This window comes from Carassius carassius, chromosome 1, assembly GCF_963082965.1.
Source record: "Carassius carassius chromosome 1, fCarCar2.1, whole genome shotgun sequence".
NCBI lineage: Eukaryota > Metazoa > Chordata > Actinopteri > Cypriniformes > Cyprinidae > Carassius > Carassius carassius.
Window position 1 is genome coordinate 48357761 of NC_081755.1, and position 18021 is coordinate 48375781.

General features: G+C 37.7%; 2 protein-coding genes and 1 non-coding gene across 4 annotated transcripts; all 3 read right to left on the reverse strand.

The window, feature by feature from the left end:
• Positions 1-1415: 1415 nt before the first annotated feature.
• plbd1a (phospholipase B domain containing 1a) lies at positions 1416-10207 on the reverse strand. Of its 2 annotated transcripts, XM_059562685.1 has the most exons (12): positions 10158-10207; positions 9871-9970; positions 7165-7387; positions 6043-6126; positions 5804-5942; positions 4700-4840; positions 4481-4625; positions 3464-3664; positions 3201-3341; positions 2937-3122; positions 1750-1856; positions 1416-1676 (listed from the first exon to the last, which is right to left on the reverse strand). In XM_059562685.1, exons 2-12 carry the CDS (start codon positions 9932-9934, stop codon positions 1500-1502), a joined length of 1608 nt encoding a protein of 535 aa, XP_059418668.1. In that variant the 5' UTR covers positions 9935-9970; positions 10158-10207; the 3' UTR covers positions 1416-1499. The 2 variants fall into 2 exon arrangements, with proteins under 2 accessions (XP_059418668.1, XP_059418667.1); XM_059562684.1 differs by lacking the exon at positions 10158-10207 and having other exon boundaries at positions 9871-10151.
• trnar-ccu (transfer RNA arginine (anticodon CCU)) lies at positions 10155-10227 on the reverse strand. Its single transcript has one exon. It is a non-coding gene; the product is annotated as a tRNA-Arg (tRNA).
• Positions 10228-10794: 567 nt separating this feature from the next.
• Positions 10795-17273, reverse strand: pick1 (protein interacting with prkca 1). The gene is made up of 13 exons (XM_059562686.1): positions 17110-17273; positions 16788-16903; positions 15401-15512; positions 14893-15021; positions 14317-14383; positions 14127-14216; positions 13989-14042; positions 13843-13905; positions 13473-13606; positions 12506-12598; positions 12339-12389; positions 11787-11931; positions 10795-11702 (listed from the first exon to the last, which is right to left on the reverse strand). The coding sequence occupies exons 2-13, from the start codon at positions 16826-16828 to the stop codon at positions 11455-11457; spliced, it is 1227 nt and encodes a 408-aa protein (XP_059418669.1). The 5' UTR covers positions 16829-16903; positions 17110-17273; the 3' UTR covers positions 10795-11454.
• Positions 17274-18021: the final 748 nt, after the last annotated feature.

Genomic DNA, 18021 nt, shown 5'->3' on the forward strand with positions numbered 1-18021 from the left:
TAATCAGCATAGCACCCTCTGCTGGGGAAAATAATCACAATATGATTGCCAGGTGGTACCCATCTCCACTCCTAAACCTACCCATCTCCACCACTATACCTACCTATCTCTACCTTTAAACCTACCATCTCCACTCCTAATCCTACTAATCTCCACCCCCTAGATGTGGATCCAACCACACCCCCTGGATCTTGTGTTCTGCAGTGACTGACATCGGCCCAACGTCTGTGTACTTTTAGGGGAAATCTATCCTCCTTTTGGTAAAAAATTGATGTAGCCTTATAAATCGTAAGCTTCAGTTGAGCACAAGTGCAGGATAACCGACTGAATTAGTGAACCAGTGTCCAACAAAAACACTCAAGACTGTTCATTCATTTATTGATTGAATCAAAGAGAAAAACAATTACAAAAAAATCACATGCCACAGATTACAAACCTCATGATTGACAGCAATGCTCACAGATATTCGAAAGTGAAGGTAAAAGACACTCGAATAATAACAAAGGCACTTTGGAGTCACCTTCCCTGAGAGAAGAAATCTGAAAATACAGCTAAGAAACATCACAGCGATGGACTCGTTCAACAAGACATTCCTGCTGCTGACATTTACATTAGAAACTTTGTTTTTCTGTTTGTGTTGTTCATTTCCATTTTTTACTAGATTTACAAAATGACGATGATACTGATGCTCCCACTTTACAGTGCTCCCATTATGGGTAATGAAAGGTTCATATTTTGGTTTTGGTTATCCCCGTACAGGTTGACATGCATGCAAGGTCAAAAAAATACTTAAATTTCCTTATAATGCATTTATTTCTACCTCATTTGCTTAACGACTCCAAAACGTTTTCATTGCATCATGCATGTAATGGCTGATAAAGCAGCGTTTGTGAGCACAGTGCCAACAAGACCAACAAGTGGGCGGGCAATATGCTAAACTGACTCTTTCTTTCGAAAGATAATAACTTTATACATAGTGCACTTTCAAATTGAAAACGTTGCAGGATGTTTTCATTCATTTAGAGCCGTGTTAGACAATGCATGAAAGGTCATTTTCCAAAATCCATAATAGGAGCACTTTAAACATGCTCTTTTTTTCTAAGTGTGTAAATTTTGACCTGGTACATCAATTTCAAATTATTGTTTTAACATTTCAAGGTTTTACCACATAATTATACCTTAGTACGTCATTATTGACTTAGTACATCATCATTTTGAAGTTACCTCATAATTTTGACTTGAGTATATCAATTTCAAGTTTTTATTTTTTCGTTTCCTAAAGCATTACGATTTACTACATTCATAAATCAATAAAAAGAGACAAAGTAAACAGTGCTGGACTGATTGTCAGATGGCAGCTGTAGAGTTTAGCGCTGATTTTATGGCTAAAAAACAAAAAAAGGTGATTCAACAGATTCAAGGGTTCAGATTGGTTTTAGTGCAGATTTCTAACAGAGAATCAGTTCAAAAGCAGGCTAGATTGTGAAATCCCATGATCCTCAGGGGCGGAAGAGGTGCGGCTGCATCAGGACGAAGCTGAAGTTGTATTTCGGAGGAAGGCCCTGATGGGACGTGCTGTTGAACGCCTCCCAGGAGAAGACGGGAAGCCCTCCATCTGTGGTCGGGCCGTTCACCGCCTCCGCTACGAAATCCTGAGCCATGTGCAGATCTGTGACCTAACCGGAGAGCAACAGAGCATCAGGAGCTGAAGACTCACTCTGATTGGTTTAAGACAGGCAGTCAGCTGACCTTGGTGTCGTAACATCCTCCAGGACTGGCTCTCTGCTCCTGCAGGTCATTACGACAGCAGATGGACTTACACGGGTCGCCCCGCGAGTACGGGTCACTCTCATAATCTGAGGACAGATTGACACGCATTATCATAATATGAACATTCAAATATAAGAACGGCTTTTAATGGGTGATGTTTACAGGCTAAAAGAACCAAAATTTAGTAACTACATTTTTGTGTTTGTATTGTTATTACCATTTACTTTTATTAATTTCTAAAGAATCATGTTTGTTTGTTTACCAAACCTAAGCCATTAAATAAATATTTTAATTTGTTCCTATAGAAACCTAAATCAAATTAGATAAGCAATTATGTTTTGATTTGAGTATTTTACAGTGACCATTGTAGGTTTTAATACATTTAACTTATGGCAAATCCAGCTAGGGCTATTGTCTGTAACCCTGCCAAATACAATAAAGTAAAAATAAATGTTAACTGATGTAAAATATTAAAATATCTTGAACTTATTTTATTTCATCTAACTGCCAAGGCAACATTTATCATTTGTAGTAAAATAACTAAAACTAAAATAAAACAAAAAACAATTAAGACATCACTAAAATAATAATAAAAACTGTATAGACAAAATAAGAAAAACTTAAAATGAAATGGAAATGCACACGTTTTTATATTTACTTTTATTTGCATCTCTTTTTTTATTTGCATCTCATTTTTATTTATTTTACATGTGTACACGACTTAGCAAATCGAGGGAATGAATTAGGGAATGAAATAGTAATCGTGTGCAAGTTGTAGTACATTGAGGGAACAAATGATGCACATTTTAGTATATCGAGGGAAGGAATTCGCAAATCGTGCGCACAATTTATTTATTTTTTTCTCTTGAACATCATGTGCAGGGCTCCGTAATATACAGATTAAAATTAAGCAAAGATTAATAAAGACGAAAACTGAAAATACAACATAAAATTTAATTCAAAATATTAATAAGAGCTATTATAGTGACACTAGATAAGATATATATTTGTGTGTGTGTATCTGAGAATTAAATAGATCTTGAATCATGTGGCCGGTCGAAGTCTTGCAAGTTTTTTTCTTTAAGACTTGTTATCATTTATTTAGTTTGGTTACCTAAGGAAGTCTAGAAGTGCCATCACCATCAAGAGTTGTGACTGTTATTTACCGTTGTATCTCATGATGTGTTTGAGGGAGTTCAGGTCGCTGACGGATGACTGGTCACGACGGAAGATCTTGGCACGAGGGCAAAGGTCGTAGGAGAAATCCTCGCCGTGCTTCTTCCACATCTGCTCGTAGCCGCTCAGATCGTAGATCTTACGGTGGAACGGCACATTGTACGATGGCCAGTAACCTGCAGATGCACACAGTTACTAAAGCAGCAGATGTACGACATGTCAAGAAGAAGAGAGTGAAGGGAGTTCAGTCGGACCTCTGCGCAGCGTCTGCGTCTGGTCTGAATACTCCACCAGTCCTGGGATCTGCTCCACCACAGTCAGCGCTCCGTCCTCCAGACTGCTGCCCAGATTCACTTTACTCCGGTCCACCACCATGTACTGGTTATTATATGTCCCTGATGAACAGATTCAGCCCAGGATCAGACAAACTCGCATGACAGAGCAAACACAGTCCAGAAAGCCAAAAACATCAGCTGATCAGTAGTTTCATTAGAAACTGTGAATGTTGATTCCTGACCAGAGTTGTATCTGGAGAAGGTTTTGGCCCACTGCTCTCCAGTGTTTGCCAGTGCGTGTGCCAGTCGAACCCTCTGCCAGGAGAACAGGCTGGCAGGAGTCATGTAGGAGTACAGCGAGGTGTTGAAGACGTTATTGGTGGTCTGAGTCATCATCAGACCACTGCCCAGCAGATAGAAATCATCCAGAGACATCAGGAACCCTGAACACACATCCACAGACTGAAGTCATTCACATACTGAAACCACACACTACACACACACAGTATATACTGCCTTGATAGTTCACAAATACTACATTATACATGAATTCAATATTTAAAAAATGAATAATGCGCAATGTATACTTCACTACTACTAAAACAGTACATTTAATAACTAAAAGAGAGTGAAATCAGTGAGTGAGTGAGTGAAAGAATGAGAAAGCAAAATAATAATCGAGTGAGAAAGTGTGTGAAAGAATGAATGAGTGAACAAATTAACAACTGAGTGAGCAAGTGAGTGAATGAATCAGTGAGTAAGTGAATGAATGCGTAAGCATGCGAGTGAATAAGTGAATTAAGGGAATAAATGAATGAGTGCATGAATGAATGAGCGTGCATGAATAAGTGAATGAATGAATGAGTGAACAAGTAAATGAATGAGCAGGGATGTGCAATTAACCCCATTTGATTGTAATGTGCTTCTCATCAGTAAAGCCGGTCCCGTCATTAGTAGTGAGTCACTTGCCTTCAGATTGAGCGGCAATCACTACACAGAGCAGTAGTTTACTGACAAGCTAGGCATAATCACGTTCGAAATCTGCGATTATGAATGCAAAATTGCCTTAACTGTATGAATGAGTGAGTGAAGGAGCGAATTAATGAAAGAGCAAATTAATAAGTGCATGAAAGACCTAATGACTCGAGTGAAGGAGTGAATAAATAACTGAATGAACGACTCAATGTTAAAGAGTGACAATCAGTAAATTAATGCATGAGTGATTTAGTAAGTGAATGAATGAGTGAATGTGTGAGTACCAGGGTAGCTGCTGAAGGACAGTCTTCCGGTGGCCGTATGCGGCTCTCTGAGTCTGAAGTCCCAGTGTTTGTAGATGCGCATGGTGGCAGCGTATGTGTACCAGCTGGAGTGAGCGAACAACAGGTTCTCAAAGCCAGGCAACATCTGAAACACACCACAGGTGAGAGAAGCCATCACATCCACTGCCTCCTGACAGCAGTTAGCGTGATGTTTGCTACCTTTATGAGCGCAGAGCAGTGGCCCATGGGAGGAGCTTTATACTGCTTCATGCTGGACGTCCCACTGGGAACCAGCGCCGGGATCAGATCCAGCAGATCACCGATGGCATTCAGGAACTGGATGGCAAACTGGGACAGAGGCTACAGACACACACACACACACACACACACACGAGTGATGATCTGATCAAAACCAGCTTCAGCTTCAACACATGCAAACATGACTCACAGACCAGATACAAACACAAAAACTAACAACCCTTCACTTTAATAAACCGCAGAATCGGATTTACAAAAAAACTATTCTCTTTGTATTGTTCTTACACATAATACGCTGAAACTCTTTTTGAATGTTTATGGTATTTTGATGCAAGAAATAAGACGATTAAAAGAAATAGAGCTTTTAGTTTAAGTTAATTATTAATGTAATAAATAGGAAAAACTATGGAAATGGATCCTTAAAAACTTTTCATGTTTAAATCACTTTTTAAGTTAAGAAAAAAAAGATGAATAAAAGAAACTGAGCCATAATACAGATGAAATACAGAGCCTTCTTAAAACAAATAAAAACTCTTCCTAAATGCTTGCATCATTAAAAAAAAAAAAAATAGGATAAAAAATATAAAATATAAATATAAAATATATTATAGTAACAAATGGATTCAAAAAGGAAATTGAGCCTGATAAAAAAAAAAGAATTTTTTAGATGTAACTTTTAAAGAGAGAAATAACAAAGCCTTTAAAAATTCGTTTTAGATGTGAAGTCCTTTAAAAAAATAAGAAATATGAAAAAAAGGAAACAGAGCCGACTTATTAAAACAAATACATCTAAAAAGAGTTTTGCATAAAAAATAGGAAAAATAAAGGAAGCTGGTCTTTAATAAAAAAAAATTTCACTGTTTAACTCATTTTCCTATAATTAAATGGGGAAAATAAAGGAAATAGGGTTTAATATAACAAATACATTCTTTTAAGATGTTTAAGTAATTTTTTACGTAAAAAAATGGGACGAATGTAAGGAACTAGAGTCTTAATAAAAAGATAAAGAAATGCAGCCCTAATAAAACACAGAAAGTATGAGAAGAGTGTTTGAGGATGAGCTACCTTCCTCCCGTGTTGTTTGGCCCAGTCGGTGACTCCGGCCTGCAGTCCGTCCAGCTGCGCCAGAATCAGCCCCGTGTGAATCCACAGAGGATCAGTGGTGTTACCCTTCACCTGACGCCGAGACCAGTCGTCCTGCGTCCTGCGACACACACACACGCGATCAGCACGTCCTGTCCGGAGCCGAACACACACACACACACACACACACACACAGACACACACAGAGGAGCGTCACTCACGACATGAAGTCCTTCACAGCCACCAGTGTTTCGGGTTTCGTGATCAGCTGCGGATACATGTTGGTGTAATGATCGAAAATCTGCCTGAAACACACAGAACACAACAGTCACTATTATTACTCACTCATTACAAAAATACAAGTTCTGCATTTTATCTTAAATAAACGGAGAATCCAAATATACGTACATCATAGATCCGGCTGAGAACAGCGTTGTCTCAGTATTCATTTGAATACTATACTATTTTATATTAGAACTAACAGCTATATACATTTTACACTATTAGAAACAGTTTTGGGGGTAACGCATCAGATTCCAAGTCTCCTGTCCCTATACTGGGAGAAATCAGAAGAACAGAAGTGTTGTGTGCGCTGTGTGAACATGATGTAGCTCTAGACTAAATGTGAATGTGCATTAATTCATCCCACGCACACAAAAACATTTAGTATTCATCAAAATGAATTAAAACTAGGGCTGTGCGATATGGGGAAAATATCTAATTGTGATTTTTTTTTTTTTGAGATATTGCGATTTGATTTGCGATTTTAAATTTGCAAAGTCAAGCTTCAGCTCAATATTGTCAATAATGTGCAACACAGTATGAGTATCATTACCCTGCTAAAAAAAAGAGAGAGAGCAGAAATTACTGCTTGATTTTTACCCTACATTTCTGCCATATGTCCATCAGCTTGAGACAGTCACCATTGATAAGCTACTACTAAATATAATGAAGAAATGTTACGGCTTTAGTTTGTAGTTAATAATATTAACCCTGGTTTAGAAACCCGTAAATGCAATCAGTAATACTCATTTCACATGCAAAAAGGCATGCCAATCACCGACGGCTCATTTACATATTCACAGTCATACATTTACACAGACTGACTAAGTGTGATTGTAGCAGAAACTGTCAGGAAAGTAAAGGTCAGAACATGAATAACTGAATTAACGGACTGTTCCGAGTGTGAAAAATAAACGTAAGAGCACTTCACAGAAACAAGAAGACAATGATGTTGCAGGAAATGATTTCAGAATACAAACTAAGAGACAGCTGGCTTTCACTACATCTGAGTGAAGTGTGAAATGTGAGGATGGAGAAGGTGTGGGGTTACAGACACTCACGGCGCGGTGAGGAAACCCTCCAGATATCCCGCCAGGAACATGGTGACGTCGTCCGGCTCCGCCGTCTGACCGTAGCCGGCGCGGATCTCCAGCACGCCCCATCCCGTGGACGACAGCGTGTCATTATAGTACCCGTACGCATCGCCCTGCGGGTCCAGAACGCCCTCCTTCAGCAGAACGGCCTTGTGGGTCGAGTCCCAGTACGCCGTGGCCTTCAGCAGCTCTGGATTCAACACACACAAACACATGACATTATATGAAAACGAAGCACAGACATGATGTATGGTATGATTCATTTGACCCATATGGGCGTCTGCTACTTCCTTAAAAATACTGTGCCATTTTAACCACAAGAGGAACTTTTTTCAAGATGTGAAATGAGAAATTAATACTTAAAAATGTTTATTTGCAGACAACCTTTTAGATAAGAAAATTAACCAACATTCATTAATTGCACTTTAAATAAAAGCTATAAAATAATAAAACACACTTAGACTGTTTTCAGTTAAAGATAATGTACCCGAAACAAAACTGAACATTTGATCTAAATTTCTCAAAAATCTTAACAATGATTATTGCATTTCTTACAGTATTTATTCATCTTTGGTTATAATAGTTAATTAAGTGTTCATTGTTAGTTCATGTCAGATCAGATCAATTAATATTAACAGATACTAAAATAATTTTGAATGCTCAAATGATCGGATTAATAAATGATTTAGAAGTATTCTTCATTGTTAGTTCATGTTTACTGATGTAGCTACTTAATGTTAACAAATTAACCCTGTTAAGGTGCAACAATTTGCACACAAAAGTTGTTCTATTTTTTATATTTAAAACCAATACTTAAAAAAAAAAAAAAAAAATAAATAAATAAATAAATATATATATATATATATTACTATAAATACTTAAAATAAATATTTTCTAAGTTGCTTTGGACAAAAGTGCCTGAAAATGCAAATGTAAATCTTAAAGGTTGCAAACTCACTCATTTATTTATTCAATTCCTTTTATACTTTTCAATTGTGTTATTTTTGTGCATTGCTATTCCATCAATAACTTTCTGGGGGAAAATGTTATATTTGCATACAACTTGATATCTTTATCAAGCAACAAGTAACAGTCACATATCAGGTTTCATATTGAGTTTTATAGGATCACGTGCTTCTCCAGCTCATGATCATATGATAGACAAACCCTCGGCGTCTGTCATTCCTCTCTAACTCACTTAACCCTCTGGGCTTCTTCGTAAATGGGTCACACTTAGCTTCCTCCCGCCCGAAAACGGGCGAAGCCTTAAAATTGTACTTTACTTTTTCCCAGGATAACCAATCAAATATATTTTTGTTCTATAATGTTTTCTGATTATTATTTAGAATTTTTAGATTTTTTTATGATACTTTGCATTAATTATATAATTTTTATGAGCTATTTTTTCCATTAGAATTAATATATAATTTTTTTATATTTATTTAAAAAAAAAAATCAATAAATGCAGCATTTCACATCAAAATAGAGTGCCAGCCTAAAAAAAAAATGTTCCAGGAGAAGAACTTCATCTAGTGGCTTTAAAAAATTGCCACTTTTGTGTAATGTCCTGTACCAGCCTGTAGGCTGTCTATAGCTTCCTATATATCCTATATAGAAAGGCTTTTTGATTCCTTTTGTTGTTTTAGACATGATTTCTCTATCTTATTCGTTTTTTTTATTTAGATATACATTTAGATATTCTAAAAGATGATTACTTTATTTTCTTAACAAAAATGTTTAGATAAGTATCAGGTTTTGCATTATGATTACAATCAAACTATAGCATTTGGTTAGAAAGGGAACACAATGTGTGTGTGTGTGTGTGTGGGTGTGTGTGTGTGTGTGTGTATGTGTGAGTGAATGTGTGTGTGTGTGTGTGTGTGTGTGTGTTGCATTTGAGCGAGAGTCTCTTTTTGTATTTTTTATTTATTTATTTTTGCATATTCTCAAAATTTGCTGTTGCAGTCTTACCAGTCTCTCTCTTTCTCTCTCTCTCTCTCTCTCTCTCTCTGTGTGTGTGTGTGTGTGTGTGCATTTGAGCAAGTTTTATTTTTTCATTTATTGATTTTATGTGGAATATTCTACAAATTTGCTGTTGCAGTCGCCAGTTTATCTGTGTATGTGTGTGTGTGTTTGTGTGCGTGGGTGTGTGTGTGTGTGTGTGTGGGGGGGGGGGGGGGGTCTTATTTGCACTCTTGATGTTCTAGAGTGTCACCCCTTCATTGCTGTACACTTTTTTTCAGCACAGTTGCTGATCTGTAGCTTGTACCACCAAAAGTTTCTCTGAGTTTTCCTATTTTTTCGTATTTCCCATTCATTTCCTATGTCGCCCGTTTTCGGGCGGGAGGAAGCTAAGTGTGACTTTTTTTTTTACGACCCTTTAACATATCAGAATCATCTCCTTGATTTTTTTGTGTGTTCATATAGGTAATACAACAAAAGTCTCCAAGTTTCATCCCCATCCGATGAAGCAAAAAAATTAAACATTTCAAAGCGTTCAAGTTTTCGCCCAAGCCCAGAGGGTTAAACACACTTATTACTCTTACGAGCAAAACAAAAGCAGAGTGTTTTAAAGAGTTGAGCATATGGTCATTTAAACCTGTAAAACATTCACTCCGCGATATAGCAACACAAGCTTTATGAAAGTCAAGGTTGAGTAAACGAGTTTCTTACTGTCGCTTCTCGCTCCTGCAACAAAACAAGCGAGAATGAACGCACAAATGCTGCTGTTCTTCATGTTTGTGTCGATCTTCAGTCACATGCACCGCAGAAACTGAAAATAAAGTGGGAAGTCCGTCAGCACAGAGCTTCCTTGTGACAAACAACGTGTATAAATCCCAGCGGAATCCTCACGGATAAACGCGAGATCAGATGAAACTTCGTTTATAAGACGCGACTGACACACATTGAATAAGACGAGAAATACAAACAGACATCGAAGTAAGAAAAACAAGCTTCACCCCAGATGGGACTCGAACCCACAATCCCTGGCTTAGGAGGCCAGTGCCTTATCCATTAGGCCACTGGGGCGGATAACACCAACGATTGGGCGGAGACGCTTATAAAGGCATACAATCAGACTCCAGTGAGGCGTCACGTGACTGCTGCTGATGCTCGACGCGGAAGCGAAGTCGCAAGGGTAATAAATTATATGTAATTATATTATATGGAAGTGAAGACTTTGTTTTTATGATCTTACTGTTAAGTTTTCATAGGACTGAAATATTGACTGAAAATAAGAACCAACGTTAGTGACCGATTGAATTTCAATTAACGTTGGTTAAATGAAAAATAAACTAGTTAAACCCTTATTATTATTTTAAAAGAACTAGTTTAATATTCGAATACACATTTAAAACAAATCAAAGCCTTTTTATAATAATAACAAAGAAACGTACAGCTCGTTTGGCTCATGAGGGGTTAACTTCGTTGTATTTTAACCCGATAATAATATAACCAATAATGTTCATAAGTTTTAAGTCATTTTATGCGTTTTCAAACCCAGAGTTGTTAAACCTCTGATTTAGACACTTTAAATAGGTTAATCCAGATAAAATGGCAGAAGTTGGTCCTGAGAGATGGAAAACACCACAAACATTCCTGAAACTCAAGACGTTTAATGAGAAAGCCCATAAAACAAGTTTGATTTACATTTTTACTCACACACAGAAGGATTCACAAGCATTTTTCTTCATCAAACTTTTTTTCTAACCTTCCAAGACATTTAATCTTTCTAGGACGTAATGTTACATAAACCACAGTTACACAGGTGAGGTAAATTAAATAACCCCAACACCCAAAACACATAAAAAAATAAAATAAAATAAAAAACAGTGAAATGTTCAGATCATTGGCGCTTAAAGACATTCATCAAGTGTTTCAAAGGCAGAAAAAAGAGAAAAGCCACAGACAACTCAGCTTCAGGTCTGTTCATCTGAAATATTCTGAATCAGAGTTCAAAGACTCCAAACAAAGAATGTTTGATGAATGTTCCAATTCTGTCACCATAGTAACCAAACCTAACATTCTATTCTGAAGTATGTAACATGGCAACCAGTGATTCCGTTTCTGTCTGACCAGTGATTTGAAAGTGTAGTTTATAAATATAGAACTTTTTTTTATCATATATAATGCTTTTATTCATATTATTTATCAGTCATCTTACACTGTAGATAATCTCTCATCTGTAGCTCTTTCTGTCACATTGAGATCCTTTACTTTCCCTTGATTGATTGATTATTTCATCTGATAATTCACTCACTGGTCGTCAACGAGTTTCTCGGCTCCGTTCTCAGTCTGTAGAGCGTGGTCCTCTCCTCCTCTGCTCGTCTCTTCCTCATCCTCGTCCTCGTACGAGAGGCTCTGTCCGCTGTAGTTGATCATGGTTCGGGACAGATCCACCTCGATGGGGAACACGTCGGCCTCCTTCAGCACGGCGTAGCAGTCGTCGTAGTAGCGCGACATCCCTGAGACGAAGCGTTGCAGCTGGAACACGATGTCCTGGACTGAAGGGAGGAGGGAAAGGGTTAAACCGCGGTAAAAAAGATCATGTGACGCTTTCTGATGTGTTTCTTCTCAGCTGAACAAACCATGCTTCTGGTCCAAGAGTTCGATTTTCTCCAGAACGTCTTTGCGCATCTTGGCGAATCGAGCACGAGCCTCCTGTCGACAGCGCAGGATCAAGCGGTATTCATAGTTACCGGTGCTGACACGGTACAGCGGCTCTCCTAACGCCTGAAACACAGAAACACAGAGGGTTAAATAAGCAAGTACAAAACCTGGTTTTAGTTAGTATACAACAACACACATTTAACATGTTATATGCAATATTATGCAATATGCATTTATGTATAGAAGGGATACAGAATTTGAACTTTTATCCAATACTCTGCATGCTTTCTGTATAATCATCTGCACATGATTTACAGTATTAAACAGTAAAAAAACAATTGTATTAGGGTCAAAGTTCAACACTGCAATAGATCCTCCACCTCTAAACCACTCATTACGATCAGTTATCAGGTTAAGGAGGTTTAATCAGTAACAGTGTATTGAGTCAAATGATCTGGAGCTGATTTTGATAGTTGGACTATTGGTTAGTTAATGAATGAATGATGAGCAGAGAGATTGAGTGAACTTACGATACAGCTGTACTCTTCATCATCCATCTCCTTCACCTTTAGACAGTACGACTGAATAAACACACACACACACACACACACACACACACATCAATCAACATCCCCTCTGTTAATGTAATCTCAATTCAGAAGTCAAGGATGAGTGAATCATCGGGCTGTTCTCGTACCAGGTACTCAAACTTGACGTCCAGGTATTTGCGGATGGTGAGTTTGGTGTCAGGAATCGCTTTGTGCAGATACGTGTTCAGATCATGCAGCATCTGACAGACAAACAGACAGCATTCATATTATTTATTACATCTGTCTCATTAAATGAGGTTTACTCAAGGCTTCACACTGTTTTCAACTGTTCTCCAGCATAGATGATGTTTCTTATGCATGTTTTATTAACTTTACATTCTACATTCAAAACACTGTATAGATCAGGGCTTTATAGACGTCTCATCAGCCAAACCCCAGTTTGAGATAAAATAATTAAGTGCCCCTGATATTTTAAGTTACTATCTTAAGTTTAATATATAATTTAACAACAAATTTGTATGTCCGCGGCTCTCTGACAACAGTTAATGAACACAAACAGTTAAACATAACATTTTTAGTAAACATTATTTTTTATTTATTTCTTTTGCTTATTGTAATGTTTTATTTAGGTTACTTTTAGTTGTTTCACATCATAGTAGTGCTGTCAAACAATTAATCTTGATTAATCCCTAAATCGTTTTTAAAATAAAAGTTTGTTTACATAATATGTGTCTGTGTATATTTATTATATATATTTATATATATATATATATATATATATATATATATATATATATATATATATATATATAAATACATACATGTTTAGAATATATGCATAGAATTTATATTATATATATAAATACATTTAATATATAAACAACACATTTGTGTTGTGTGTATTTATATATAAATAATAAATATACACAGTACACACACATATTATATCAACAAAAACACTTATTTCGGATGTGTTTAATCACGATTAATGGTTTGACAGCACTAAATCATATATTTTATTTCTGCATGTCACAGATACTCTACTCTACACTCATCTATATTACAGTAAATCTCATCGTACGAATACAAACTCGTTCCGATCTGCTCTCTTACGGGTTTGATGGTCTTCAGCAGCTGGATGCCGAACTTCTCCATGTTTCGATGAGCTTCAGCAAACTTCACGAAGGCTTCGCTGGCAGCGGCCTGCGGCTCACGGACACCGATGACGGAAAACACATCGCCAAACGCTGAGAGAGAAAAACAAACATTATATTTTACATCTGAGTGTTTCGTTGGTCAGAGTAAGCAGTACTTCTACTGCACGGCCTGATGTTGTTAGTGTGTGTGTAATCTCATCGCAAAGGGGAAGGTTTACCAGTCTATTCTGACAACAAACCAGGTTTTCTGTCAATAAACTGAACTTCCAGCAGGAGAAACTCTTTATAAGGAATCATTTGATGAGTAAAGATGAAATCTACTGTACCTCTGTGAGTCTGCGAGAGCTCATAGAAAGCTCTTAACAGTCTCTTGGTGTGCTCCATCAGTCCTAAACACACACAAACACAGATTAAGTCCAGAGTAAACTCTCTCAGTAACTGGTTTAATGCAGTAACAGAACGAATGAATCACCTTTATAAAGTTCAGCGGTTTTCTCCAGCTCCTCCAGCCTCTTCACCAGACCATCTACAACACACACACACACACAACTGTAGTTGTTTAATCGAGTGTGGTTTAGCATTAGTGATCTAACAGTGGGACTGATCTGACCGTTGCACAGAATGGCTCTGCTGAGTCCCAGAGCGTCTGCGGTTCCTGAACTCATGTTCTCCACCAGACGGTGCTTCACCTTCTTCAGCACTGACACACACACACACAAACACACACACATGAGCTACTTCATCAGAGAGAAACACATCCTTTCAAACACACGAAGCTAGCACAGTCTGGTGGTTTTTACCGATGTCCAGAGATTTGCCCTGCTTCGGGTCGGCCTGCAGTTTGTTATACTGGATCACCACTTCAGCCTGCAGATCACAAACACATTCATCCTTAAAAACAAACCCTTCAAGTACAAAACTACCAGTCTAGACCATGTGATCACAGTGGTGCATCTGAGACAAGACATTACTCACTTTGATCATATATCGGTCACAATATGATATCAGAGTCATGTTGATATACAGATAATGTCACTTTTTAAGTCGATCAAAATGTATAAATTATAATAGTTTCAACTAAACCTGGAGAAATTTCCACAGATAGAATGATTGAACTGATATTGAGTGTTTATTTAAAGATGTAACACTGTCAATAATCACTTAAAATCATGTCAGATAAGAGCAGAGTTGTGTGACTGTTGTTGTTATAATCGTCTGCTAATATAAACTATTTTATCATCCAGCTCTAATCTGCTCAGTGTGACTATAAAGACAATAAGACATCAGAAACATTAGCATTACAAAACTCTAAATCAGTGAAAACTGCTCCAGGAATAAAACCGTCGTGTCTTGAGTAGATGTTTCAGGTGTTGTACCTGCACTGCCTGGATCATCTTGGCCACCTCTACTTTAGTCTTTCCTTTCACCGGTTTGCCGTTGACTCCTGTGATCTCATCGCCAGCGGCCAGAGCCCCGTCCTGAGCGGCCGGGGTGTTATCAAACACCTAAACACACAAAAATCACCTCAGATGAGCTTCAGTTAATAAAGAGAGTAATGGAAAGAGTATTTCATGAAGACTTTCTGGAGCACTTTGACTTTGAAACTGGATGCTGGGTATCATTCACTTAATATGCACACGCCAAATTTGTGTGTGAATTCTGTGTATGAATATTTTCAACATTCACAATTCTTCATGAACTTTCCCACTGAAATGACTCTAAATGTATGTAACGCTATCAACCACACAAATAAAAATCCCACACTTCTGGTCTCGTAAACACAATAAGATTCTACAGCTTCTACAAGACTCGATCATCATTGAATGTGACACAGTGATTGACAGGATGATGATGATGATGATGATGAAGGAGTGAGTGTTTGACCTGTACGATGTAGAGACAGGGACAGAACTGAGCTCCGCCTCCAATACTGATCCCAATCAGGTTCTGTGCGTCCTTCTTCAGAGTCACTGTCCCGGGAACTGTGGGAATCCCACTGGACGGACACACACACACACACACACACACGCACGACTGTCAGTGGCCCTGTCCCAAATCGCGCACTTCATGTGGACTTTCGGTCTCGTGGACTTGAAATGCGCGTGCTCGCCGAGTCTACGAGTCCGTAGGCCGTCCCATTCAGCATTTTAACGCTCCGAAGTGTGCTCAGCAGCGCCCCCTTTGTACCCTTGAAGCGGTCTTCCGCGAAGCCCGCATAGAAGCAGGCTCCACGCACTTCAACTACCCAGGAATCCTTGCGAAAGACCAATCAGACAACAGATGGGAGGATATTTCGCTCACGGACTGTAAACATGGCTGAGAAGAGAATATTTAAGTGTAAAAGTATCAATGTTTTTTATGACATAGGCGTACATTTTACCAGTTGTTACTTACAGTTATACAAACATTATCGACCAGTTGATATCTCAAACATAATAATAGCGCGTTAAATAATACGATCGCATTATGATTCATTACATAAATAGAACCGAATGGCATGGCTTTATGAGTCATATAAACGTAGTATGAATATTGAAACCTATACATTTTTCTTAAACTCATTTTAATTTTGTGTTAAAATTTAACATTATGTATTATTATGTACAAATGTATTTATCATTTAAATAACCATGACATCTATTCTAATGCCCAGGTGGCATTTACAATTATAGAACTGTAAAAGCAGGCTGTGTATTTCACATGGACATATTATTTGGGAAATTAAAATTAATCCTGTTCTCTATGCTAAAGACTGTAATTTGTTTAATGATATTTGTGATATTTTTCTAATAAAGGGACTGATGAGATGACCTTTAAGTTTATTCAGCTCCGTATGGAGAGGGATAAGTCAACCAGACCTTCTTCGTGTTTCCGGCGTGACGATCGAGTCTGTCCCAAAATACCTCTCAATGCACCCTCGCGGACTCGCGCTAAGGGCCCTATAGGTCTGCACTACATGACGTCACCGAAGTGTGGACTCTGAGGAAGTCCACAAGTCCAGAGTGTGCCATTTGGGACAGGGCCAGTGAAGACACACAACACTCGTCTCATCACACAATGTTCTTCTTGAAAGGATTGCTTGTTCCGCATTATTTCTGTTAGATTCAATAAACTTCTATTACATTTACACACTATTATATAACAAGCAATTATATTCAGACATTTATAATTGTGACGGTCTATTTTCTCCCCGCTATACAAACCTCACCGGATGTGACATCATGTAAACAAATGAATATTAAGATTGATGGATGGTGCTCGTGCTACTCACAGTTTGTCCTCCTCGAGCTCATAGTCCATGTCTGTGAACATTATCAGCTCTGATCGTGTTTAATGTGGATCTGACGATCAAACTCTCTTCATTCATTCAGATGATGAACTCTATTACTGAAATACAGCAGCATTAATGAAACCAGCTTTAAATCATCTTTACCAACATCATACTCTGAGACATGTTCGCTTTTAAAGCTGCTCGTTATTATTATTCTCGTTATTGTTATTATTATTCTCGTTTTTGTTATTATTATTCTCGTTATTGTTGTTGTTATTCTGACAGGTGTTAGGCGGATGAATAACGCAGGTGTGTCTCTTACCGATCTGTTGACCAACAGCTGAAGTGTAAAGATGCTCCTAACACGTCAACATATTAAAATAATGTTTTAGTGTTGTGTTATGAAGATAATTCGATGAACATGAAGCTGCTGCATCTGATCACCAGTCTGCAGGATGTTTTTCTTCTTTTTTTCTATGACAGGATAATCAACGTAAAAATCCCATTTCCGCCTCCTGCTGGACTGGAGTGTGAAGACACAGACAGAGAGAGACTCTCTTTTGAGAAAAATTAAACTTTAAAGTTAAGTATTTCTCCAGCCAGATTAGTTATAGTACACTGGAAATTTGACACTTATATGAAAGTAATGAAACCATAAAAAAGTGAGACATTAGCAATAGAAATTGCAAGATTTCTGGTAAAGATCTCTTTATCTGAAAAGCTGCTGTCTACAAACATCTGACAGACGTCTTTCAGATGTCAGTTTTACATTCATTCTGAATCATAAACATCTTAAACACATAGACGTCTATTTGACATCTAGAATGAAATGTCCTATGTACGTATTGCAGATGAACAAACTCTCTAAACAATCCATCTTGCAGATGTTAATGCAGACGTCATATATCTCTGAAATGTACGTGTGCTATCAGGGTACTGTTCTGCCTTAGCATTGTCTGCAAAACGTGAGACGTCACACCAAGCCAGAAGGCAGTAACTTCCACATTATCTGGTTGCTGACCACTGTTTACACAATCATAATAGTAACACCTGCATAGAATAAGACGTGGGAGTAGTAAGAAAGATGATATTATAACAAGAATGAGGATTGGACACTCACACACAAAATAGGGAAACATGAAAATGGCAGATGTGATAAATGTGGGAATCCAGAAACAGTAAAGCACATTCTTCTAGTTTGATGGGATATGAGTAGTATCACTCAAGATTTTAC